Source organism: Mauremys reevesii, linkage group 6, assembly GCF_016161935.1.
Source record: "Mauremys reevesii isolate NIE-2019 linkage group 6, ASM1616193v1, whole genome shotgun sequence".
Lineage (NCBI taxonomy): Eukaryota > Metazoa > Chordata > Testudines > Geoemydidae > Mauremys > Mauremys reevesii.
In genome coordinates, this window is record NC_052628.1 from 98,197,205 (window position 1) to 98,223,007 (window position 25,803).

General features: G+C 41.6%; 1 protein-coding gene across 3 annotated transcripts in view; it reads right to left on the bottom strand.

Annotated features, from left to right (window-relative positions):
- FOCAD (focadhesin) overlaps positions 1–25,803 on the bottom strand; it is a 191,039-nt gene that overhangs the window by 51,786 nt on the left and 113,450 nt on the right. For all 3 annotated transcript variants that reach the window (XM_039544825.1, XM_039544826.1, XM_039544827.1), the window contains exons 16-21: positions 25,317–25,451; positions 22,587–22,637; positions 21,919–22,002; positions 17,725–17,854; positions 13,669–13,857; positions 13,013–13,134 (exon numbers count right to left, since the gene is read on the bottom strand). In XM_039544825.1, the coding sequence (XP_039400759.1) occupies positions 13,013–13,134; positions 13,669–13,857; positions 17,725–17,854; positions 21,919–22,002; positions 22,587–22,637; positions 25,317–25,451 (711 nt within the window). The remainder of the gene's footprint in view (positions 1–13,012; positions 13,135–13,668; positions 13,858–17,724; positions 17,855–21,918; positions 22,003–22,586; positions 22,638–25,316; positions 25,452–25,803) is intronic.

Genomic DNA, 25,803 nt, shown 5'->3' on the forward strand with positions numbered 1-25,803 from the left:
GCAGCACTTAGATACTACGCTGATGGATGCTATTTCAATATTCAAATGCTATTGATTTGATAAATTGATCCCAGGGAGGTCAGTGCATTATTCCCAATAGGAAGAACTATACTTAGTAGCGCTGGCAGGTTTGGGCCCTAAACTAAACATATAACAAACAAGGGATGCAACAGAATAGAGAGTGATTTAGTTCATTTTTATTTGCAATTGTGGTTTGGCTTGACAGTTCCAAATGCATTTGTTTTTTCTTTAAATTCAAGTTCTATTTTAGAAGTGCTATGTTACACACAAGAACAGAAGTAAATAACAAAAATGGAAATTAGTTGTGGCAGGTTAATCAAAGTAGTGAGTTTTAAGGAGAGTACGGAAGATGGGGTTATTAGTCAAGATAGCTGCAGTCGGGCAACAGAGTCGATTTGGACTCAATCTTTATAGACAAGCATTTTTTTAAACAAAGGAATTCATCTATGAAATATTCTAGCTTAAAACTCAAGACTGGAAATTTCACAGCTGAAATCAAGACAAGACAAGTGGTCTTAATAACAACAACTTCATTTTCTACCCATTGGTAAATTGGTATCCGGCTGTTCATCTCCGCAGAGCCTGCCTCTATTAACCATTCGTGCAGCTTAACAACAGTTTGTTTACTAAAGCTGTTGTACTGCACCAGAAAGTAGCTAGCTGCACTGTAATGCAGGGGTCTCAAACACGTGGCCCGCAGGGCTATTTCCTGTGACCCACGCCTGCTCCCCCGCCCCCCCGGCCTACCTCCAGGCCAGGGGTGGGCAAACTACAACTGCCCTCTCGAGCCCCGCGCCACTCCCTGAAGCGGCTGGCATCACGTCCCTGTGGACATGTGTAATGTATGGGTTACATTAAAAAAAATAATGAAGTGGTGATATGCTAAAAGCCAACTGGATAAAGATTAAATAATTTGTAATATGAAGATTTATAAGGATCCATGTTAACATGGGCCCAAACTGGAGAAGCACTGCACCAGAAACTGAAGGATGGGACTGAAGGACCAGAACAGGAGATCAGGGGAGGCGACAATCATCACAGAAGGACTTCTCAGTGCCCTTTAATGTGGTAACTTGGGCCCATTTACCTATTCTGTCTTGTCTGTTATTATCTGTCTATCTTAAATTTATGTCCAGATACTAAGTAACAATAATTCTGTCTGAAATTGTATAAAGGCGAAAACTGATTAAGCCTAAATTGGGTTTACTTCTGACTCAGTTTCCCACCCTACATACCCAATCATCAAGACACAGACTCCTTTGAATGACATTTTTAATAAAAATCAACGTTAAAGAAATTTTGGTTTGTTAGAATTTACAAGTTTATAGAAATGAGTTTACTAAACAAGCAGATAAAATACTAAAAACTAAATGGTACAATACTTTTCTCTCTCTGTTTAGCACCTTAATTATAACAACATTTTATTAAAAGAAGATGGAGGATCACAGTTTGGTTCCCTCACCATCCCCTTTTTAACAGCAGTGTTTTCAGGCCCACAACAAAAGCAAGATCTGTAATTTAAATGACTGCTGTGCATTGTTACATCTCACAACATTCCATGGTGGTCAGAAAGAATTAATTTTTGTTGTTGCTAGTGTCCAATTAGGTTTACTGTCTGCCTTTACCAAAAACAAAAACAAAATGTCATGACAGCCATTGGAGTCCACTGGAAACAAGTTATTTAATATCAGAGATTTACAAGGTAATACATTTTTAATAAAGGAAAAAGGAAACATGTTAGGCTGGGTGAGATGGGATAAATTTCTATATCCACTTTTTAAGGTCTATACTTTTCATTTTTAAATTAAAAGAACATGCCAGATTCTCTGTTATACATACCAACACCACGCATGTCATATCTAGTCTAAAGCCTACATACAGTAAACAATGCTGTGAGGCTTAATCCCAGAAGGTTATTACTACTCTTTCTGGTTACACAGACTGTAGCCACTGGTCAACATGGAAAGCATTCCAAAGTTCTATGAACTCAAACACACCCTTTCTACATTATTGGCACATCCACTGGTCTTCTCCTTTCCTTTGGCATGGAAAGCATAACCAAGATAAGTACCTGAGTTCAAGTACATCTTATCTTCTCACGTCCCTTAAGTTGTCCTTGATTCTTTTGCATTTCCCTTGTCTTATGTCATTACTTCCCTCATGGACTACAAAAAGGGGATGTTCTTCTTTATTTTTATTTATTTAGATCATTAAAAACAATGCCCACACAAAAGCTGAGCTTCTTGCAATAATCAGACTTACAATAACCACTGACAAAATTAATATTAAAACACAAATAAATTAACTCCAACAGCCAGCAGTTTCAAATCATCAAATGGAGATAACAAAAAAGGAAAAACTCCAGAAAAGCCTCTTACCTCCAAAACATATCCTCATTCTTCCCCCAAATGCCCTACCTCAGTATTAATAAAGATGCTATTTGCCTGTCTTGTCACATCTCTAATCTTATCCCTTCCTCATTAGAGGATCACCAATCTTCTCTAGTGGCTCTTTTTAAATAATTACACCTCAACCCAGATATAACGCTGTCCTTGGGAGCCAAAAAATCTTATTGTGTTATAGGTGAAACCACATTATATTGAACTTGCTTTGATCCACCGCACTGCGCAGCCCCTCCCGCAGCGCTGCTTTACCGTGTTATATCCAAATTCGTGTTATATCAGGTTGCGTTATATCGGGGTAGAGGTGTATTACTTTGAATAACTCTCAGTCTCTGTTGACAAGAGTGTCAGGGCTGATGTTCTTTACTATTGCTCAGAAGTCGGACACTCAAGTCAAATGGCTTTATTTCTTTTCGCTTGCTTGATGACCACAGCTTTTTATACAGAGCCCTGGTGCATTTAATACCCTCAACATTGGATGTACCATCCTGATGACCTCTGAAACGTTGTGGATTTATAAGTACTAACAGGCTTGGATGATGCTGGATCAAACTAGCGCCCTAATACTAGCAAATTCTTTGTGAATATGTAATTTTGGTATTCGACCATGGGACAGGTCTTTTGGAACCCTCTGCAAGGGATCATGGAGCTCTGCCACACCCTGCTCCAGTGGTGTTCTTAGGCAGGTCCTGCCAGGCCAGGCAGCCAGAAGTTTTGAGGAGAATTCCCAGCTTAGATTCAGCAGCAGCTCAGGTAGACACTACCAGCAGGGAGCCAGCTACATGCTGCTCAGTCTATTTAGGCTTAACACCTTAAAATAAGGGTGTTTTCACTGTCAGATGAGACACAAGCAAAGAAGTTGTGCAGGGAGCTCTGGGAAAATACAGAAGGAGCTGCCCTCTATGGTTTTGTACTTTTCTGGGTTTGTATTTTTTTAGTTAACTATTTGTAAAAGTGAGAGGCAAGAATGCAGCTACAGACACCTGTAAAACTGGTGTCAATTTGGGTAAAACCAGAAGCCATGCAATAAAACCCAAGCCAGAGAGGGGATTTGGATAAATTTTCTATCTCAGCATTTGCCCTGCTATGGACCATCCTTTATGGACAGTGTTCATTCATCCAGAATGAACAGAACAGGGAGTAATGGTCTCAAGTTGCAGTGGGGGAGGTTTAGATTGGATATTAGGAAAAACTTTTTCACTCAGAGAGTGGTGAAGCACTGGAATGGGTTACCTAGGGAGGTGGTGGAATCTCCTTCCTTAGAGGTTTTTAAGGTCAGGCTTGACAAAGCCATGGCTGGGATGATTTAGTTGTGAATTGGTCCTGCTTTGAGCAGGGGGTTGGACTAGATGACCTCCTGAGGTTCCTTCTAACCTTGATATTCTATGATCCACTGCAGATACATAGCCAGCAGAGGGCACATGTGACATTTTATGAGAATAGCAAAATAAACCCTATTAATTTTGTATGTTTCTTACGCAATATGAACTTAGGATAATACTGTCCAGGCACAAAACAGCATACTAGAACTAGTTTGGGCTATTGTTCTGAATTTTCCCACTTTATATATCCCAAATATAACTCCTGATGTTACAGGACATTAGGCTGCATAAACCCTTTAAATTATGTGATTATACTAAAACCAAACCAGCACAAAAATGAGCATGAGGTGATCTTCCCTGTGTTTCACAAAGACACATTTCATCATGGTACAACTGAAGAGCTTACTCAGATTGTAAATTCTTTGGAGCAGGGACTGTTTGTCATTATGTGTGTGTGCATGGTGCCTAAGCATCATCATCATCTAGTATTTGTATTGTGATGGTGCCTAGGAGTAAAGCCCTGTGTGGGACTTTTTAAAATCCCATTTCCACTATTATGGCAGTGGGTCCTGCAGGACCTGTGGGATCCTAGTCCTGCTGCAGGGCTCTATGCTAGTCCGACACAGGGCTCCACCTAGGAGCCTCAGTCATGGACCATGACCCCATTGTGCTAGGTGTTGTACACACACAACAAAAAGGTGGTCCCTGCTTCAAAAAATTTACAATCTAAGTGGGCCCCAAACCTCAATAGCAATATCACAATACAAATAATCATAATAATACATAATAATGCTAAAGAATTTGGTTCTAATAGGCCTTCTTTGTTTTAAAGACACTCCAGCAATCAGGAATTAAAATGCCACTGTACTTTTGTACCAAAAGACTGCTTCAGATACCATTTATATGTAACAAACACAGTCCACTTCATCTCCATTAAGGAAATAAAAGATTAGCAGTGGAGTAAATGCTTAACAGCTTTAATGCATCTAACCCAAAGCATACATTTACAGAACCATCAAAACATATGGGCCATGATGTGAACATATGTGACTATTCCTACTGATTCATTTTCATAATAAAGACAAGTGAAGCCTAAAAGGGATTATTCCCTGTAAGCCCATCACAGATAATGATTCCAAACTGCTGAAACAGTAGCAGGTAATTATTGGCCAGTCTAGCCCAAGTGATAGCAATAAACCTTAAGAGATTTCTTGCACAACACCAGCCCAGATGCATGGTGAGGTGGGCCCTCTAGAAAATAATAAAGTAGACACACATGATTTAAATGACCTTTGACCAATGTGACTACAGTAACTTGAATGTTCTTTCAAAGGCACATTGCCAAGCTTCCTTTACCAAACAATAAAACAGTGCTCAAACACTTGCGGGGGAGAGACAAGCTTCTCCTTCAAGTCACTAGTGACCAGTAAAGGGCAATACGATACTTCAAACGCACCACTGTTTATTGAAGGCATGTTCTGCTTCCCATGAGAAACCAGCTCAAATAACATGGGGAAAAAAATATCCCTGCATCTTAATCTACTCTTGTTGACAGATATTATACCTGCATCCAATGCCTCAGCTAGGATAGCATCTAGGAGATAAACAGTAACAGCCTGGTCCCTTAAGATTTAATAGCAATTACCACTGTGCTATTGTTATAGTTACATTTAAACTGCAGCTAAAATCGTTATTTTTTTTTACTTGTTTTTGTTTTATAAATACTTGAGCACATGGAACGATTTACATAATATTCCTCCTCCTCGGATACCTAACCTATACCTTTTGCTCAGCTATGCACCCACACAGAGCAGAACCTCATTAGTCTCTACATTGGATAAGTCTCACAACAAACTTGGTGGCCTCAAGCCCCATTTCTCATCACAAATTTGGAACTCGGTTTTCAAAAAAAAAAAAAAACCCACATGCAAAAATACAAATGTAATTACACAACTTATTTTCCACATACAGTTACTGCAATTCCCCAAGTAAATATTCACAGTGGTGAGCCCAGAATAAGTCTCTAGAAAACGACAAACCTGAATGTGCCACGGTGATTATCATTACACTGATAACCTCTAATCCCTAATCAATTAGATGACCACAGAGCACTATTTGGTTGATCTTTTCAATAAAGGATCAAATAAATTAATATTTGCTGCCCCCAAATTAACTTTGATTTTAGGTCTTTTCATTAATGTTAGCTAAGGGCTGTGTCCTTGGAGGTGTTACAATGCTGAGTAGCATGCTTCATAGGTTAGACTCTAAGCACTTTCTTTAGTAAAATACTACAGTTATTTTGAATAAGAGAGTCACATGAGGTAGAGAAAACAGATAACGTTCCTGGTAGAGTCTGGCAGCTTTGCAGATATCCGCTTTACATCTGCAGATATAAATTTTGTATCCATGCAAGGCTCTATGTGTATGCTGTATGCTCTCCAGGGAAGAGACTGTCTATTACTCTGGGGTTGTACTGTTCTTGCTTGGTCGCTGGGCACTACCATAATACACACAAAATAATAAATATAGTATGCACATACACACAAATGATATGGCTTATATTTTGAAAAGTGACAAATGGTGCCTCAATTTCATTGTGTGAATGTATTACATATATTGGTCCCTAAGGTATGGTCCATCCTATGCAGTTAATGAGGTAGGGGTCCTGCAGAAAAAATAGTATCTGATAATCTAATTAAAGACTGTATCAGAATGCATATGCACAAAGGGGCCTTGTTGAGTTTGCACAGGCAAGGGAAGGTTACTCACGTTGTACAGTAACAGAGGTTCTTCGAGATGTATGTCCATGTGGCTGCTCCACTTCAGGTGTCGGTGTGTCCCAGCACCGCTGATCGGAGATTTATGTAGCAGTGCCTGCGCGGGTCTCGCAGTGCCGTTGGTGCTGCATGTAACTCGTGCGCGCATGACCCGAGTCCTCCAGTTTCTTTTATACCGCAGAGTACCTATTGAGAACTCTGAAGTAGAGGGGAGAAGGGCGGGTAGTAGAGCACCCACGGGGACACACATCTCAAAGAACCTCAGTTACTGCACAAGGTGAGTAACCTTCCCTTCTTCTTCGAGTGCTGTCCCTGTGGGTGCTCCAGTTCAGGTGACTGTAGAGCAGTGCCCTTCATAGTGATGGGGGGACTTCGGGTTCATTAGCTACCAGAGCTAGGGTTTTGGAGAAAACTCTTGGTGGAGTGGATAGGCCAAATGGTAGTACTCTGTACTGGAAGTGTTCCTGTCCTACCATGAAATGCAGAAATTTCCAGTGAGTGGGATGAATGGTGATATGGAAATAAGCATCTTGGAGGTTGAGGGCTGAAAACCAGTCTCCCTGTTGCAGCGCTGGGAGAATCGTGCCTAATGTGACCATTTTGAACTTTTGGGAGTGTACAAACTTGTTGAACTTCCTTAGGTCCAGGATAGGTCTCCATCCACCGTTCTTCTTCTGGGTCAGGAAATAAGGGGAGTAGAATCCCTTCCCTTTGAATTTTGATGGAACTCATCCATGGCACCTAGTTGTAGAAGATGATTGACTTCTTGTCGTAACAGGTGCTCATGAGAAGGGTCCCTGAAGGGGGTAGATTAGGTGATCGAGAGGTAAAGGGATGGTATATCCCGACCTATTTCTAAAATCCATTGGTCCGATGTTATTGAGACCCAGATGTGATAAAAAGGATGAAGTCAATGACCAAAAATTGGAGACGGGTCAGGCATAGGTGCTGTCTTGTGAGGAAGGTTGTTCAAATCCTCGACCAACTTTTCAAAATTGTGGTTTTGGAGGAGCTGATTGGAAAGTGGGCGCCTGTGACTGGGGCATTCGTCAACGCTGTGAACATTGCCATTGATTGTTGTAAGGCTGATGTTGTTGCCGGCTGTTAGAGGAGTCTCTAAGTCTTTGATACAACTGGTACCTTCTTCTCTTCACAGGTGGTATATATATCCCCAAAGTGCAGAGGGTGGCCCGAGAGTCCTTCATCGAATGAAACACCTCATCAGTTTACTTTGAGAAAAGCTTTTCTCAATTGAAAGGTAGGTCTTCTACCTTTGTTTGGAGTTCCTTGGGTATACCCATGGCCTATAGTCAGGATGCCCAGCACATTACTACGACTGTGGCCGTGGTTCTGGCTGCCATATCCATGGTGTCTAGTGACGCCAGTAGGGCTGGTTTGGGTATCAGTTGACCCTCATTGATGATGGCTTGAAATTGTGACTGTTTCTCCTCTGGGAACTCTGCTGTGAACAAGCTATGTTTCTCGTAGTTATCATAGTAATATTTTGCCAACAATGCGGAATAATTGGCCAATCTGAATTGTAGGGTGCCTGAAGAGTACACTTTACGCCCAGACAGGTCTAGTCTCTTGTGCTCTTTCTCCTGTGGTGTTGATTTAAACTGTGGTTGTTTGCCGTGTTGATTTGCAGCATTGACCATTAAGGAGCTGGGGGATGGATGTGCAAAGAGAAAGTCTGCCCCTTTTGAGGGTACATAGTACTTTCTATCCGCTCTTTTGCACGCTGGCGGAATTCAGGCCGGTGTCTGCTAAATGGTCTCCGCTGGATCTAAAATGGCATCATTGATAGGAAGAGCGATTTTGAAGGTAGATGATGGTTGTAGTATTTGTACCAGCTTGTGCTGGTTTGTCTGTACTTCCTCTAGCAGGATGTCCTGGCTGTGAGAGACCTGCTTAAACAGCCCTGAAACTGCTTGAAATCATCCGCCGAAGCTGGTAGTAGGGGCATAATAGCCTCATCTAGGGAGGAAGAATTGTGAGCAGGAGACGTAGTTTCTTGTCTGTGCTGGTTTCTGTGTCCTCTCCTACATTCTGAGCCTCCATGGGCTGCAGTGTGGGAGACACAGGATTAGAGCACAGTTTGCATCTGTGCGCTGTGGAAGGCCTGGGATGTGGACCCCTTTAAGATACCCAGGGTTCCCAATGTGCCCATGGCCTGGGGAAGACCATAGGGGGGTAAATCCACGGTGATCCGCACCATGGTTGAGTCGTCTGGTGGTATCTTGGTCCCATATGGTTCCACAGTGTGCGGTGTGCTTTCGGTGAGGAGTGGTGTGATGAGAAGGTGTTTTGCTCCAGCATGTCCTCCTCATCTTTGCTGGAAGATTGTGCAATGTCATGAGAGCTGTTGGGATCTCCTCCGTAGCCTGTTGGAGAGCCCTTGGTACCAAATATCAGGGAGTGCGATGTCAAAGATATCATTGAGCCTTTCTGGTGTAGCAGAGACTGTGTCGGTGCCGATATCCAGGCCATCGGTGTCCCAGGGTCAGCGCTCGCCAGTGTCGGCGTCGGTGCTGACCGATACTGCAACTGTTTAGTTGGTGCAGCCAGTGCCGACTTGTTTTTGTCCACCCATGCCGACTGCGCGGTCAGTGCTGGGAGCGGAGGCATGGCACCTGAGGAAACGCTCGGTGCCGAGTCCCATTCCAGTGAACTCGATGCCATGGAGGAGGCATGTCTTTGTCTGTGCCTCAACTCAGTCTCCTTTGCTCGGACCTCAGCAGTGCTGGAGGTGCTCGGAACGTCATAGGTGCTCACCTGAGTATATGTCGGCATCAAGTGTAGTGATATGGCAGGAGACCATCTTTGTTTTCGTGGTGCTCTCTGAGGAGAAAAAAAGTCTTTTTTGGTCTTTCAGAGGGTCTGTCTCCTTTCCCATTTGGAGGAGTGCCTAGAGAGGCAGTCTACTTGTGTGACTCTGGTTGGAGGGATTTCTCAATTAAAATAATTTTTAGCTGTAGATCCCTGTCACGTCAGGCTCTGGCTTTCAAATTGTTGCAGTGGGGGCATTTTTGGGAGATATGCCTCTCATCCAGACAGCATACACACAATGAGTGCCCATCTGAAACGGGCATAGCTTCGCGGCAAGAGCCGCAGGGTTTGAAGCCTGGAGAACTAGGCATCTTAACGGGTAACCATCCCCTGAGGGGAAGTAGCTAATGAAATCAAACTTTTTTTTTCAATAAAGTAACACTAACACCAACTATAACTTTCTATCTGACTATCTAATTAAACTATTTTTCTAATGGTTTTAGGGAAGAGTGCTAACACTGCCCCAGAGCTCCGTCTTCAGCCGAGGACAGTTGAGAAGGAACTGGAGGGCTTGGGTCATGCATGTGCTACATGCAGCACTGCAAGGTGACCCGCGTGGTCATTGCTACCATAAATCTCTGAGCAGCTATTCCGGGATGCACCAACGCCTGAAGTGGAAAACCCACAGAGACAGCACTCGAAGAAGTACCTTAATTAGGCATTTCCTAACTTTTGAGTGCTTGATTTTTCAATCTTAATGTTCTTTTAAAGTACTTTTTTATGGATGATTTCATAAGGTTTTTTAATTAAACAAACTGAAAAAACCCCAAAATCTATCATATGACATCACACAGACACCCACATGGGTCATCAGCAGGGTTGGAACAGTTAGATTCACTGAACAGTCGTCTGACACTTGAGCTAATGAAGTAACTCAGTGGTGACCAACCCACAGGAGGGCCACATAAACCTAAACACAACCTTGTGTGGCCCAAACACATTCTATTTATTAAAATAAGATTTAAAGTCACCACTATTAATTTATATTTTAAGTTCAGCTTGTTTTGTATGTATTTAGACATGTTGTTTCTATGTACACTATTCTTTATTTACACACTTCTGTAAACTAAAATGATGTAAACATGACGACAAAACGCTAATGAATCAGCCATTGTATACTGTGTTGAAGCAGGCTGCAGCCCTTACGAAATGCTCTGGTGAGTTGTGTATTGCCCGTGGGCCGTAAGTTGGAAGTAACTGATAGCAGCTGTAGAAACTGATAGTAACTGATAGCAGCTGTAGGTCATCTTCTATGTGAACCAGCCACTAGAGCATGCTGAAAGTAATTTTATCAGTGGGTTTCACAGATATTTGCTGACAGCAAAGGAATACAGACACTCAGAAATCTTGGGTTTAATTCCAGCTTCTGGAGTGTTCTCAAGTGGGCACAGAGCCTTCTGCCCCTTTTCTTGCCAAGCTTGACCCCTTCTGGCCGCACTTGTCCCAGATTTGTCTCCCAGCTCCTCATCCCAGCCCCAATCTCCAAGTGTGCCCTGGGTTCCTCATCCCAGTCTCAATCTCTCCCTCTGGGCTCCTTGTCAGAATCCCTGTTTTCCCCCAACTTGACTCCCATTCCAACTCTCGATCTCCCTACCTTGGACCCCCTTTTCCTCTCCTCACCCCCAGGCTTCTCAGCCTGGTTATCTTGCCCACTCAGTCCCAATCTCCCCACACCGACATAAACAGTTCTTTGTCCAATCTATCTTCACTCACTACTTCACCGGCTCCTAATACCAACTTCTACACCTACCCAGTACCCGTTTCATCCCCTGGCTTCCAGTCCTACTATTCCTCCCTGCCTCTTCAGATCCCAATCTATCCTGCACAGACTTTGACCCAATCTCTACCCTCCCACAAAACTCCCCAGCCCTCTGCATTTCAGTTAGGCTTCCTCCTCCTCCACACTGCCTGTGCCCAGAAGGGAGAAAGCTGAGGGCACTGGAGAGAGACTCCTTACTCTCAGGTCCTGTGCCTGATACCACAGCCAGTTCTGGCTGCCAAGAGGAGCAACTGCAGGCAAAATACTGTTCTGCCCCTGCAACTCAGGCTGGGGCATGCCAGTGCAGATGGATTCCTTGGAGAAATTAGCTGCCGACTAGCAGGTTTCTATGAAGCACGTGTGAACTGAGATTCTTCGGAGCCTTAAAACTTGGTCAATTTTTAATGGCACATCCCTGACCAAATTGGCAACATCCCTGGCCAAACTGCAAGTCCTGCCTCCAAACATGGAGGAGCTAGAACTGCTCAAGAAATGGGTTTAAGCATTATTTAAAATATGAGCAATTTTTTTTTCCTAATTCCTAATCTCATTCTTTAGAAACAAGTTTCGCTGAAACTTTAAAAAAAAAATCAGCCTCACGCAGACATCTGGCATGGAAAATTTCAGCCCAAAGAGATGAAATTTGGCAAAGTTATAAACAACCGAAAACATGTTCTTATAACAGAGCATGTTGCTCAACCTTGACTATAGCTGGCACTACCAACTTCACCTATAATTATAACTTCCAGTTATTTTTATGAGGAAGAATGGTTACTTCCAGTACAAGGGACAGAGGGAACAAGCATGGCAGTTCTGTCTTCTGAACATTTTCGTTGTTGTTGCATGAATAAAGAAATAGTTTTTGGCATTGTTCTAAAGGCACTTTTAAAATGTACATCTATCACTATGTTGTTACCATGTCTAGAGGAGCTATTCTGGGCCCAGACTTAGATTTTTTACAAAAGATATTTTTATAATCATGTATGCTCTCCTGCTTGTCTAACACATGACAGAATAGACTTGTATAATTCTGACATTCTCATTTATGACCTGTGAAGAGAATCTTCACCCTAAGATGCACATAAGAAGTCTCCCCAGTAATTAAAATTTATCATATTAACTCTTCTTTCGTTTATGAACTCTGAAATCAGAGACTAACACGTCTACTTGTGCTAGTAAATGCTCAAACTGACATGAAAAATGGGAAACAAACATTCATTTCCCAAGCTCTTGTCTAGCTACTTATTTATTTTCCCAGTCTCTGCAGTTTCCAAAGATCAGTTTTCGTATCAACTGTAATGCCATAATTCTAAACTCCCTGTACGATTTGATAACAAGCTCTTTCTTATTTTCTGTAATGATTAACTGGATGTTCATTTCTTGTACCTTTTCCAAAACCACACAAATTTAAACGTTACAGCTCCAGTTTACCAAAGTTCACTGCATAGGATCAGCCACATCAGCATAATATTCCAGGGACTTGGAAACAATTAAAAGATATGCTGTGTTATTACTACCCTAACGAGGAGGCGGCGGTCACTCCCTATGGTGGAATCCCATAATTGTTGTTCAGACACACCAAAATACTAGAGCACTGTAGCCTGATTAGGCACCACTACTGAGAGGAGGAGGGGCAAAAGGAGAATGTCAGTTTCAATTTACGCCAACGATTTTCAGAGGGAGCATTTCAGCAAAGAGAGTATTTTATTAAATGTATTTACACGTTCTATTCACGTTAATTGCCCCTCACAGCAACTTTAGTTAATTATGGTGCATTAAAACATCACATCGCTTGTAGCTAGTATTTCCTAATTAAAATAAGCAAATGTGACTCTGTGGGGAGCAGGGAGGAGAAAGCAGCACAACATTTCTGAAAAGGGAAGAAAAGCCGAGAATGCTTACCTCATGAATGAGAGCTATTAACATCTGTTGGAAATTGCGCCCTCTGCTAGCCAGAAAACGACTGATAGGTTTGCCATCTTTGCCCATGTGGATTGGAAGGTCATAACATAACAACATGCCAGCTTAAAAAAAAACATAAGTGCATCAACATAAAATACTGCTAAATAGAGCAAAAAAAGTTTCATGCACAACAGCGGAATACAAATTTTAAGAAAGATCATATAATGTTTCTAAAGTTACATTTTAAAATGAAAGTGGCACTGACCAGTGGGGAAAATCATTCTGGAGTCACTTAATGATTCATGTTTCCAATGCTGCTGGGTTTTAAGACTCATCACTTAGAGGATGAGTTCAGACTTTGAGGAAGAGGCAGGGAGAAGGGCAAAGGGAACATTAGTGTTGTAGAGTACATGATTGTTGCATAAACTGATGCACTCTAGGATCTTCATTCAGGAAAACATCGCTATTCAGGACAATATGTAAATACATGCTCAACTTTAATCATGTGCTAAAATGCTGTCCTGAAAAAGTTTGGACTTAAGCATGTCCTGACAAGCTTTTCTGAATCAAGGCCAACACCACATTCAGAGAAAACTACCATACACTTTGAAACATTAGTCAAGGGAGTGATGTGACCAATGACAGGAGCAGCTCACCTGCAAGGCCAGGCTTCAGGCCAGGCTGCTTGTTCCTCTCATACATTTTCAGCATGAAGTTGGGAACTCCTGCTACGGTCTTTCCTTGATCAGAGCGCGTGGCCCCTCCTCTCAAGGCAGAATGATACACTCCGCGGGGCATGTTGGACATCTCCTGTTTCACAAGTGACGCCCCAAACTCTTCAAAAGCTGGAGGAAGTGGATGGAAGAAAAAGGTCACGGGCTGAAGAGAGGCCAAAAAATCCCAACAAACCCAAAACCACAGCTTCAGGGCAGTTATGCTTAACTAAACTAGCAACTACACGTTCAGATGAAAGCTCCAAGGTCAGGGATTTAGAACTCCTGGCAAGTCTTCCTGACTCTATGTTCACCTCCACTCAAACTGCAGCTCAGGAAGCTATGAATAAGTGATGTCAGATGCTCAAACTCAGAAGAAAAATAGCCTGAACTGTTCTCAGTGCTGTTGATCAATGTGTTCTTTGTTTGTTACGCTAATGACCCAGTCACAAACTGGGACAATCAGAAATTAAACTGAAATTTACATTTGTCAATGTAAATAAAATGTTCCTTGAAAATGAGTTTTTTTCCTACAGGCTTTTTCACCATAAAAAAATAAACAACTGGTACTATAATTTCTCTGAACACAGTTGTAGGTACTGTTTATATGGTGGTATGCTCTCATACTTGGGATTTTTATATTTTATCTGGGTTCAACAGTGTAAAGTAGTAAAGTAATGCTATTGCTTGGTTTCGAAGTTAGATTAAAGTAGCCCTTATGGTTGATGCGTGCAGTGTAACTGCATCCCAACATGAAGCCAACATTAGACCAGCACCTGGCAATGCCGATAGATTTAAGAGTCTGTTATTGCTTTCATTATATGACCAAGTTTTAAAGGATTTATAACAACTGTTTCACATTACTCTTGAAACTCTGGTGTATAAGTTTCCAAACCAGATGCAATGCTGGTTTCCTAAGAATTGGAGCATATATGGGTTGAAAGAGCATTTACCCACTCTTCTGAGATCCTGGCAATACCTGAGGTACCTTGGAACAAGTTAATGGAAAGACACATCTTATCCTGGAACTTCCTTACTTTGGTCATTTTCAGTCAGTACCCATTATTTTAGCAGCATTTCCTTCTTTTTCATTTCTTATTTGTTTTATTAACAGTATAATGAGAAAAAGACTACAAAATGTCATAAAAGAGATCCTTATTTTAGAGATAAATGTGTACCTAGGCAGCTGGGTGTCTGTCCATGGCTAATCATTATTACAATGTCTAATCATAGATTTCTTTAAATCCAAGCTTTTTTTAAAACTGGTTATAACAAAGAACTTGTTGCTTTCAAAATGCCTATCAATGAGTTTGCTATTTCTAATCACAATAGCAAATAAATGCAACCTAACGATCCAGAATGCCAGGCATAAACCAAACAGGGAAACCTAGCTAAACTTCATGAAAGACCACCTGATGCTGAAGCAAATGATAATGAATCATACTTTAAGGGCTGGTACAAACCCGAAGAAAAACAGGCACTATACATCTACCACTGACTGAATAAGAAAAAAATGGATTCAACTGCTGTCCTTTAAAATGTACATACATGACATTGTGTTGTATGGGATGAACTTTTTTTTAAAAAAGGTACAAGTTTCTAGACTGCATATGACACCCACCAAATAACAATCAAGGATTAAATTGGTTTAATGAAAACATGGATGCTTTGTGTTTGCAGATGGTATTATCTCTCTACTCCCATTGCTGATTCTCTTTCTGTCCTCACAGAAACAGAGCCAGCAATGGGAGTACAGAGATAACACAGCTTAGCAGCTGAAATTGACAGTGTTGCTGGGCCCCAAGGAGCTCAGAGAAGTGAAGTTTTCCCAATTTCTGTTTCCGTTGGCTCACACAAATGTAGATGCTAAGAGAGTAAATAAGAAGTGTGGTATGATTCTGTTGCAAAAAGTCTATGGGTTTATTAGTATTTTTCCTTTCAGCTGTGTAACTGAGGTAACCCCAATGGATTTGTTTGTGAGCAAAGACATTTTTGCCCTCCAGAGCAGAGGAAGGCTCATGGATAGACAATCCCACATTCAACATGAAGTCCAGGAGAGAAACTGGCTTTTGATTGGAACTCTGGATTTAGCTCCAGTTACCAGTGGTTTGAGCATTGGCCTGCTAAACCCAGGGTTGTGAGTTCAATCCTTGAAGGGGCCATTTAGGGATTTGGAGATTGGTCCTGCTTTGAGCAGGGGGTTGGACTAGATGATCTCTTGAGGTCCCTTCCAACCCTAATAATCTATGATTCTTCTTCTCTCAGTGAGAATTCATCTCCTCCAGAAGTGGCAAATGGAGGCTAGGAAAGAATTTCCCCCACAAAGAGAGGGGAGGGGAAGGTGAGAAGAGAAAGTTCTGAGTTAAGGGAATCATCCAGAGAAGCCCAAGGAGAACAGAGGTCTCAGCCAGAGCTCGTAAAAATCATCCTCTGGAAGCTCCAGTCAACTTGGTACTCATTAGCAAGGACATCAGGGAAATAGGGATTGCTGGTCTATACCTTCCCATGGGTTGCCATCTTAGCCAGCAGCAAGGAAACTGCAAATGATCTTGGTAACATTTAACAGCTGTTCAATTAGACCAGGTTCCACAACCTCATCTGTACACAAGATTTAGTGGTCTCTGAGAGATCTCTATCATTGTTTTGGGCACCCAATATCTTACTCCATCACTAGAGTTGTTCATCCATGTCAATAGCCCTGACTATTGTACAAATAGCCCTTTTCTACAAATAGCCCTTTTTAAAAAATTCTTATTTTCAGTTTTCCTGGCCTCCTGTTAAGCTAAACAACGTCACTCCGGGCGTACTTGCCCAGCTTTGTGTCTTTGACAGCAAGGACTGCTCTCATTAGTTTAAATGGCTTACTTGGGGTTTCCCTGTAAAGTTTCCTAAGCGGACTAATGCCTTACATTCAGAGTATGGAAAGTGCTTCCCCACATGGAAGCAGCATATATCCTCCAGTCTGATACCTCCTTGAGAGTCCACACAGGTCCCAGTCAATCCTAATTGATTCCTAATGAAAGGACTTGAGGACCAGAAGATGGTCTCCTTCCCCAGATGCAAGTGGGAGAAGTTCCCATAAAAGAAATAGTACATAAAGATGTATTATTTATACTAAGGTAGTATCTAGGGACCACATTCATATACTAGGACCTCACTGTGCTAGGAACTGTACAAACACATAAAAAGAGATGGTTCCTGTCCTAAGGAGCTTACAGTCCTGTGACTGTTGCACTGCTGACTCTAGTGGATAGCTAGCATTAACACTATAATTAAGTGAACATTTTAAAAATAAGAGTTATTTTTAAGATGAATCAGTTGTACAGATATCAAAATGAACCTGTCAGCCATGGGAGTATCTCTTTATACCTATTTAAGTCTCACTAATGCTTATTGTTACTCTTATTTTTCATATTCACACCTTTATTAATTAACTATGTTTTATACTGCATAATGTCTTAATATTTGATTTTACTTAATGATTTGATTTTAAGTTATTCAGAGCACTATGCACCCTCTTCACATATACATTATCTGGAAAAAATATCAAAGAGTATAACTTACATGAAGCAAATACAAAGTTACAGGATTTATAAATCTATTTCCTGCTGTTTTACTTTCGTTCAAAATTCAGAATTGCCTTAAAATGTTGTCCTTCAGTTCTCTATGTTAGGCCTATATCATAATTAGCTAACAAGTATTTGAAATATAGTAACTTGTAACCAATTATATAACTACAGAAAAGAGAAAAAATGAATAGCATTTACAACAAGAATTCTTAAGTAATATCCTTGAAAACATCTTTATTCACTGCCAGGAGCTCTTAATGTCACTATTATTTAAATTGGTGAAGTGTTTTAGGATATAATTTGTATGGAAGATAAACAAAATAAGGTCTCAATCCCACAAGTCTCTTCATACAGGTAGACCTCTATACCCATATGGCATCACTCAGATTCTAAAGCTGTATAGAAGCTTCCACTTATGAAAGTGCTCTACCTGGCAAAACAGAAGGAAGAGTTAGCGACAACAGTTTGATATATGAAGAGCCAGGAACAGAAAGATCCACCTCCTTCTCCTCGTCTTCATTTATGTCCATCTCTTCTGATGGACCAACTTCTGGTCTTGCCTGAAGGATGACAAAGGCAGCAATAAAACAAAACAAAATAAAAATAAAAATAGAAATGAACATTGCCTCTTAATCCATGTTTAGTTTCAAGGTCCAGTGTGACAAAGATAAGGATCACTATTTCAGTAAGGTTTCAGAGTAGCAGCCGTGTTAGTCTGTATCCGCAAAATAAAACAGGAGTACTTGTGGCACCTTAAAGACTAACAAATTTATTTAAGCATGAGCTTTTGTGAGCTACAGCTCACTTCTTCGGATGCATAGAATGGAACACACAGACAGGGGATATTTATACACACAGAGAACATGAAAAGGTGGAAGTATGCATACCAACAGGCAGAGTCTAATCAATTGAGATGAGCTATCGTTAGCAGGAGGAAAAAAACTTTTTGAAGTGATAATTAAGATGGCCCATAGAAGGTGTGAGGAGAACTTAACATAGGGAAATAGATTCAATTGGTGTAATGACCCAACCATTCCCAGTCTTTGTTTAACCCACAGTTAATAGTATCTAGTTTGCATATTAATTCAAGTTCAGCAGTTTCTCTTTGGAGTCTGTTTTTGAAGTTTTTTTGTTGCAAAATTGCCACCTTCAAGTCTGTCACTGAGTGGTTAGAGAGGTTGAAGTGTTTTCCCACTGGTTTTTGAATGTTATGATTCCTGATGTCAGATTTGTGTCCATTTATTCTTTTGCGTAGAGACTGTCCGGTTTGGCCAATGTACATGGCAGAGGGGCATTGCTGGCACATGATGGCATATATCACGTTGGTAGATGTGCAGGTGTATGAGCCCCTGATGGCGTGTCTGATGTGATTAGGTCCTATGATGGTGTCACTTGAATGGATATGTGGACAGAGCTGGCATCGGGCTTTGTTGCAAGGAAAGGTTCCTGGGTTAGTGTTTATGTTGTATGGTGTGCGGTTGCTGGTGAGTATTTGCTTCAGGTTGGGAGGCTGTCTATAAGCGAGGACTGGCTTGTCTCCCAAGACAGCCTCCCAACCTGTAGTTTATTCTATTTAGTTAACCATGTTGCCAAATCACAATAGTTGGTGTTTCTCTGAAAGCCACAGTGGTCAGAATCAAGAGATTGCATGAAAACCTTTTACCTTTTTTTTTTTTTTCTTTAAATTAAATTTTCCAGCCGTGTTGGTTATAGAGAAAAGTTTTTGAAAAGGTGAAGCAAGTGCATCCGAAGGACTCAGAAGCCAGAAAGCATATGCTCTTCCTCCTCATCCCTCAAATTTATTATTTAAAAGAAATCCCATGATTTTTAAGCCTATTTCAGGGTTTTGGAGTGCTTGACTCTCATGATTTTTGAAAGCTTGCAGTTGGAAATACTCTTGGTATTGTCTCATAAAGCAGAGTTAGTGTTGTTTCACAACTAGATACTATTAACTGTGGGTTAAACAAAGACTGGGAATGGTTGGGTCATTACACCAATTGAATCTATTTCCCTATGTTAAGTTCTCCTCACACCTTCTATGGGCCATCTTAATTATCACTTCAAAAAGTTTTTTTCCTCCTGCTAACGATAGCTCATCTCAATTGATTAGACTCTGCCTGTTGGTATGCATACTTCCACCTTTTCATGTTCTCTGTGTGTATAAATATCCCCTGTCTGTGTGTTCCATTCTATGCATCCGAAGAAGTGAGCTGTAGCTCACGAAAGCTCATGCTTAAATAAATTTGTTAGTCTTTAAGGTGCCACAAGTACTCCTGTTTTTTTTATTTCAGTAAGGAATGCCCTCCAGGTTAATGAAATTAAGTCTTGAAACTGATCAACTGAATGTCTTTCTTCTACCAGGCTGAAGAGTGTATATAGATCACAATAGGCTTATAAAAGCCGTGAGCCATATAAATTCCAAAATATCTAGATCACAATAGGCTTATAAAAGCAGTGAGCCATATAAATTCCAAAATATCATTAGTGGTAAAAAATAATCAAGGCATTTGTGGACTGAATGGAAGTATCTGTAGTACTAGCGGGCCTTGGATTTGACTTAGTCTGACCCTTCTGTAACATTTCAGGAAAAGAAAATATTTTATGTTCGTATTGATATTCAACCTATAAAGCACATTTCTAATAGGAACAAAAGTGTTTTTAGTTCTTTTCATTACACTAAAATCTGCAACATGTTTCTAACTGATTAAGCCTTTAAATAAACAAACCTACTAATCTTCTACATTTTCTGATGGGACATTATACCAGGTTCAATTACCAGGATATTGCCTATGTGCCAGCACACAGAGATTTATTATTATTGCACTAGCATTTAGAGATCTGTCCTTAATTTGTATCTTCTTTTTTTGTGACAAAATGCCTTCCCTTTTCATTTGTAGGTGTTCACTAAGGGCTTGTCTACACTACCACTTAAGTTGATGTAAGTTATGTTGCTAAGGGGTGTGAAAATGACACCCCCGAGTGACATAAATTACATTAACTTAAAGCAGTGTCCAGACCACGCTATGTCTGCAGGAGATGCTCTCCTGATAACCAGGCTCCTGCCTCTCATTGAGGTGCAGTAATTATGCCAACAGAAGAGTGCTCTCCCCTCGGTATAACATGTCTTCACTGGACATGGGGCAGCTGCGCCAATATAATGCAGTAGTGTAGACGACCCCTGAGACAAGGTGGGTGAGGTAATATCTCTTATAGGACCAACTTCTGCTTGTGAGAGAGACAAACTTTCGAGCTTACACAGAGCTCTTCATCAGGTATTCACTGAACATTTCTTCACAAGTTTCCATAAAGTATGGTCTCTCTTAAAAAAATCTGTTGATTACATTTTCATGATATACAGCCATAGCACCATATGGAGCCAATTATGTAATAATGTAGGAAATCGAAACATACAGAAGTATTTACCAGAACCATAAAGTAGTAGTGATTACCCATTACTTCCTACACTCTCATATAGATAACCTTACATGAGAGTCTCCGTGTACTCTTCCACTGTGTACATGTATTGAGTTAGGAATTTTGCAGGGTAAAATGTAAGAGGAAACAGTCCTTTACATACACATAAAGCCATGAAACAAACAACATAATTTTCTTTCCACCTGCCTCCCCCCAAAAGGAGGAAAAGTACCTTAAAAGTATATGGAACACAGGAAGACAAGATTTTATCTGTAAAAGCAGCAAAGAGTCCTGTGGCACCTTATAGACTAACAGACGTATTGGAGCATGAGCTTTCATGGGTGAATACCCACTTCGTCGGATGCATGACACTCACCCACAAAAGCTCATGCTCCAATACGTCTGTTAGTCTATAAGGTGCCACAGGACTCTTTGCTGCTTTTACAGATCAAGATTTTATCTTGATTCAAAACAAACACCTACTACCTAAATAGGCAAGTTTGTCTCAAACTGAGGTATTAAGCAGGGCTGGCTCCAGGCACCAGCAAAGGAAGCAGGTGTCTGGGGCGGCCAGTAGAAAGGGGCGGCACTCCGTCCATTATTGGGGCAGCACATCTGGATCTCCGGCGGCAATTCGGCAGCGGGTCCTTCAGTCCCTCTCTTCCACTTTGGCGGCGGCTCAATCAGTTTTTTTTTTTTTCCTTCGCTGCTTGGGGCAGCAAAAAAGCTGGAGCCGGCCTGGGTATTAAGCATGAGCTCAGGGATTATTACTTTGATACAACTTCCAACAGAGTCTGTCTCTCTAACAACTTCCCTATAATTCAAAGCCTGGTCCCAAACACTCTCAGAATAACAAAAGATACAAATCAAGGACCCTCTCTCACCTGTGTAGCCCCACTTACTAATGAATGAAGTAATAAAACTTGCCTTTTCTCTGATCACAAAGGCATCACTGAACTGTTCAGTTAGCATTCTCCCTCTCTCAGGAGCTTATCCCAGCACTCTCTGGTAACTGTCCCTTTTACTGAGGAGCAACAACCAGCTACATCGCTAAGGTGGGTCATTTTGCTTCTGATTCTGCTGTTTGTTAGTTCATCTGGGCTAGTGAACAAGTATTCCTCTCCTTTCCTGTGGTTCTGCTCTTTCCTTTTCCATTTCATTTCTAAAGAAGTGGCACATACTCTCACTCTTTAAAGTACAAAATGTCTACCTGTTCAGGAAGATGAAGGATGGTGTGTTCTTCAGAACCAAATTCTGACAGAGATTTATATGCTGAAATTGCTACAGTGGAATCCTAGAAAAAAAATATCACAAGCATAGAAGGCATTATTGCTGCATAGTGGAGACAGAACTCATTTGGTTATCCCCTAAACTAAGAGAGTTTATCCACTAACAGTTGAGTGCTGAACTCTTATGAATGTCTTTGTTATATGTAATGAAGTCTCCTGTGAAGCCTATACTCAATCAATAAAGCACAATTGGGGGAAATCCACTATCAAAATCAACACCCTTGTTGGTAGTCTCAACAGAGAGATCTATTATTAATGGAAATCCTCTCACTCTAAGAGTGGACACCACCAGACCAAGGCTAAGACATATAGGGGAAATGCAGGCAATATGGGGAAGCTTCAAGTGGTTTTGACTGCACTGTCCTGGCTCTGAGGAGAAGCAGAAAAATTTGTCTCCAAGGTTGTCAGTCTACCTCCCTTCACAAACACCAAGATCAGTGAAAGAACTCAGCACTGACAGGCAAGAAAATATTGCAGAAAATAAATAAATAAATGACACTGGTACCAATATCTTCAAAGAGGTACGAGGGGAATCCTTAATGTATCCCACTGCCCACCTTAATTAACATTTTCCTGGCACCTCACTTACCTTGCTCTGAGTGTGGCTCCAAAGTGAGCTGACAACTTGAGCTTTAAATTTCTATAAAATTTAAAAAATAGTTAGTTATAGACAGGCACACTGGGCTATTCAGTTTCTATTTAAGTAAGTTATATGGACAAAACTGAAGCAAGGAGTTATCAGCAGTTATCAGCAATTGAAAATGTACTGTACATTCAGCATTATGGATTTTTTACAGTGAGGCACTTAGATACCATGGAGATGGCTGCAGTAAAAATACCTAGATACTGTATCTTAGATTATCTCCATCTTTATAATACTTTAGGTGGTAGAAACTATTCTATAAAAATACAAACCAAGGCTCCAGTCCTGCAAACACTTATGTATGTGCTTAATTTTAAGAATGCATGTAGTCTCGTGAAGTCAATGCCTGCATTTGCAGGATGGGGGCTCTCATCTTTTAAAGTCTGTCTACATGGAAGAGCAAACAGAGAAAGAGAGTGTATGCACAAGCAAAAATAGTTTAGCAAAAAATGTCACTGCAGGAGACTCAGGGTGGATTTTCACACCTATCCTTTGATTTATTAGCCCAAGGGTGAGCAAACTTTTTGGCCCGTGGGCCACATCTGGGTATAGAAATTGTATGGCAGGCCATGAATGCTCACAAAATTGGGGGCTGAGGTGTGGGACTGGGTGAGAGCTCCTGCTGGGGGTGCGGGCTCTGGGGTTAGGCCAGAAATAAGTTCAGGGTGTGGGAAGGGGCTCCAGGCTGGGGCAGGAGGTTGGGGTGGGGGGTGAGGGCTCCAGCTGGGGGTGCAGGCTCCGGGATGTGGCTGGGTATGAGGGGTTGGGGGTGTAAGAGGGTTCTCCGGGCTGGGACTGACGGGTTTGGAGGGGGATCCGGGCTGGGGCAGGGGGTTGGAGCATAGGAGGGGGACAGAGTCCAGGCTCCGGGTGGCGCTTACCTCAAGCATGTCCCCTGTCTGGCTCTTACGTGGAGGCACGGCCAGGCAGCTCTGCACACTGCCCCATCCACAGGCACCACCCCCACAACTCCCACTGGCCTCAGTTCCCAGCCAATGGGAGCTGCGGGGGTGATGCTTAGGGCAGGGGCAGCATACGGAACCCCCTGGCTGCCCCTACATGTAGGAGCCAGAGGGGGGACATGCCACAGCTTCTGGGAGCCACGGTACGCACAGAGCAGGGTAAGCCCCCGACCTCGCTCCCTGGCTGGAGCACGGCAAGCTCCAGACCCCTCTACCCGATGGGAACTCGAGGGCTGAATTAAAAAATCTGAAGGGCCGGATGCGGCCCAGGGCCGTAGTTTGCCCACCTCGTATTGGCCTATTAAATGCTCAAAGTGCACTCAGACTTGTTCTGATGGGATGTAAAACTTAATACAAGAAAAAAACATGATCGAACACAATGAAAGTAATAGTATAATTTAAAAAAACCCCACCCCTCCAACCTCAAAACCAAAGCCAAACACAGCGGATACTCCAAAGTAGGAGAAAAAGTGGAAAGGTTCTCTATGAAATGGCTAACAGCTGTTAAAATAAAACAACATATATGAAAAAGAAAAGTGGGAAGAGAAAGAATTGAACAGATATCAAAGGGATGAGAGTTCTATTGTCTAGAGGTCACAACAGCAACAGGACAGTAACTTGCCAATATAAGGCATAACGGTGGAACGTCTGCATTTGAAAAGAAATAGAAGCAAAGGAAAAGATTTGATAAAAGTTTTGTTAAGAGGGTTGAGTAGTTACAAAAGCACAGGTGGCTTTCCATACACTGCTGAATGGCTGAAAATAAAATGCCAAAACGCTTAATCTGGCAACCTGCCTGGGAATTATACTTCTACGAAGGAAATGAGAGCCATCTCTTATAGACAAGCTACACCCACTACTGAAACATCTGTTTTCCCAGGGCTGTGGAAGGGATACAGCTCAGTGGCAGAACCAAAGCACTGTTCTGGTGTAGACTGAGCTAACAAGGTTTCATAGAATCACAGAATATCAGGGCTGGAAGGGACCTCAGGAGGTCATCTAGTCCAACCCCCTGCTCAAAGCAGGACTAATCCCCAACAATCCTCTTGTAGGGCAAGAGGTACACAACTGTATATCATCAACATGCTGATCTATCTGAAGTATTCCTAGGGCACCTATCATATTTGTATCCAAGTGCTGTTGATAGTACACCCCATATTCAATCCTCAGTGGAGCTCTATGGCTATCCTGTTCTTCTCCACGCCCTGTCACAAAAATCAGGATGAGCAGAGAGGCACACATGCATCTAGACAAAAGCTCAACCCTTCATTCATTCCTAAGTCTGTGGCAGCTATAAGACAAAACCACCCCTTGTGTCACTCAATTACCAGAGGAAATGGCTGCCACCATCCTCACATTCATTTATTGGTCACATTGGGAAAAAGGGGGAGGAGGGAGCAACTGAAAATATTACTTCAAAAAAGCCCCAAAACTTTATTTGTACCACAAAGAGAACATCGTTGACTACGTGTCCAGGATTCTGAGGGAAGGGAGCCCCTCTCCAGCTCTGCAGTGGTGGGAGGTTAACAGGTATGTACTTATTAAGGATTAAGTAGCTAATGCTTCTAAAGCCCTTTGAAAACAAAGTGCTATTTAAATGTAAAGATACAACTAATTATAAGTCAGGAGAGTGACTTGGAACATCCCTAAATGAGCAGACACATTTAAAGCTGCCACTAAGAGAAAAAATACACTTTAGATCTGGGACACAGACCTCATACTCATTTGTATTCACTGTTAATGAAGGAACCAGGCCAAACAATTCGTTCAGTGTTTTTACAATGAGTGGACGGGTGTCACAGCTCAACTTTGGTGAGAGTGCGTTCCACGTAGAGCGAATACAAACGACCTGCAAGGGAAATGAATGCATCATTAGTACTGGAGGTCTCAACTTGCATATCACAATATTCGTTTCAGCACTTTTCTGCCAATCTATGCTGAAACAGGAATTAATACAGGACACATTATAAATATGGCAAGCATGTTAAGACTTCACTTATTAACAGTCTCACAATACATTAAGCAATGTCATGTAACAACAGTAAATAACATCTCTCCAGATAATTCAGCTGTTTGAAACGTGGTGTCTTTATGGAGGGAAGGCAAAAAAGAACTTATGGTTTCCAGAGCTCCCTGGACCAGCAGGAAGAAATCATCATGCTTGTGCACATGAACTAGCTAATTGCAAGATGTGTCACAAT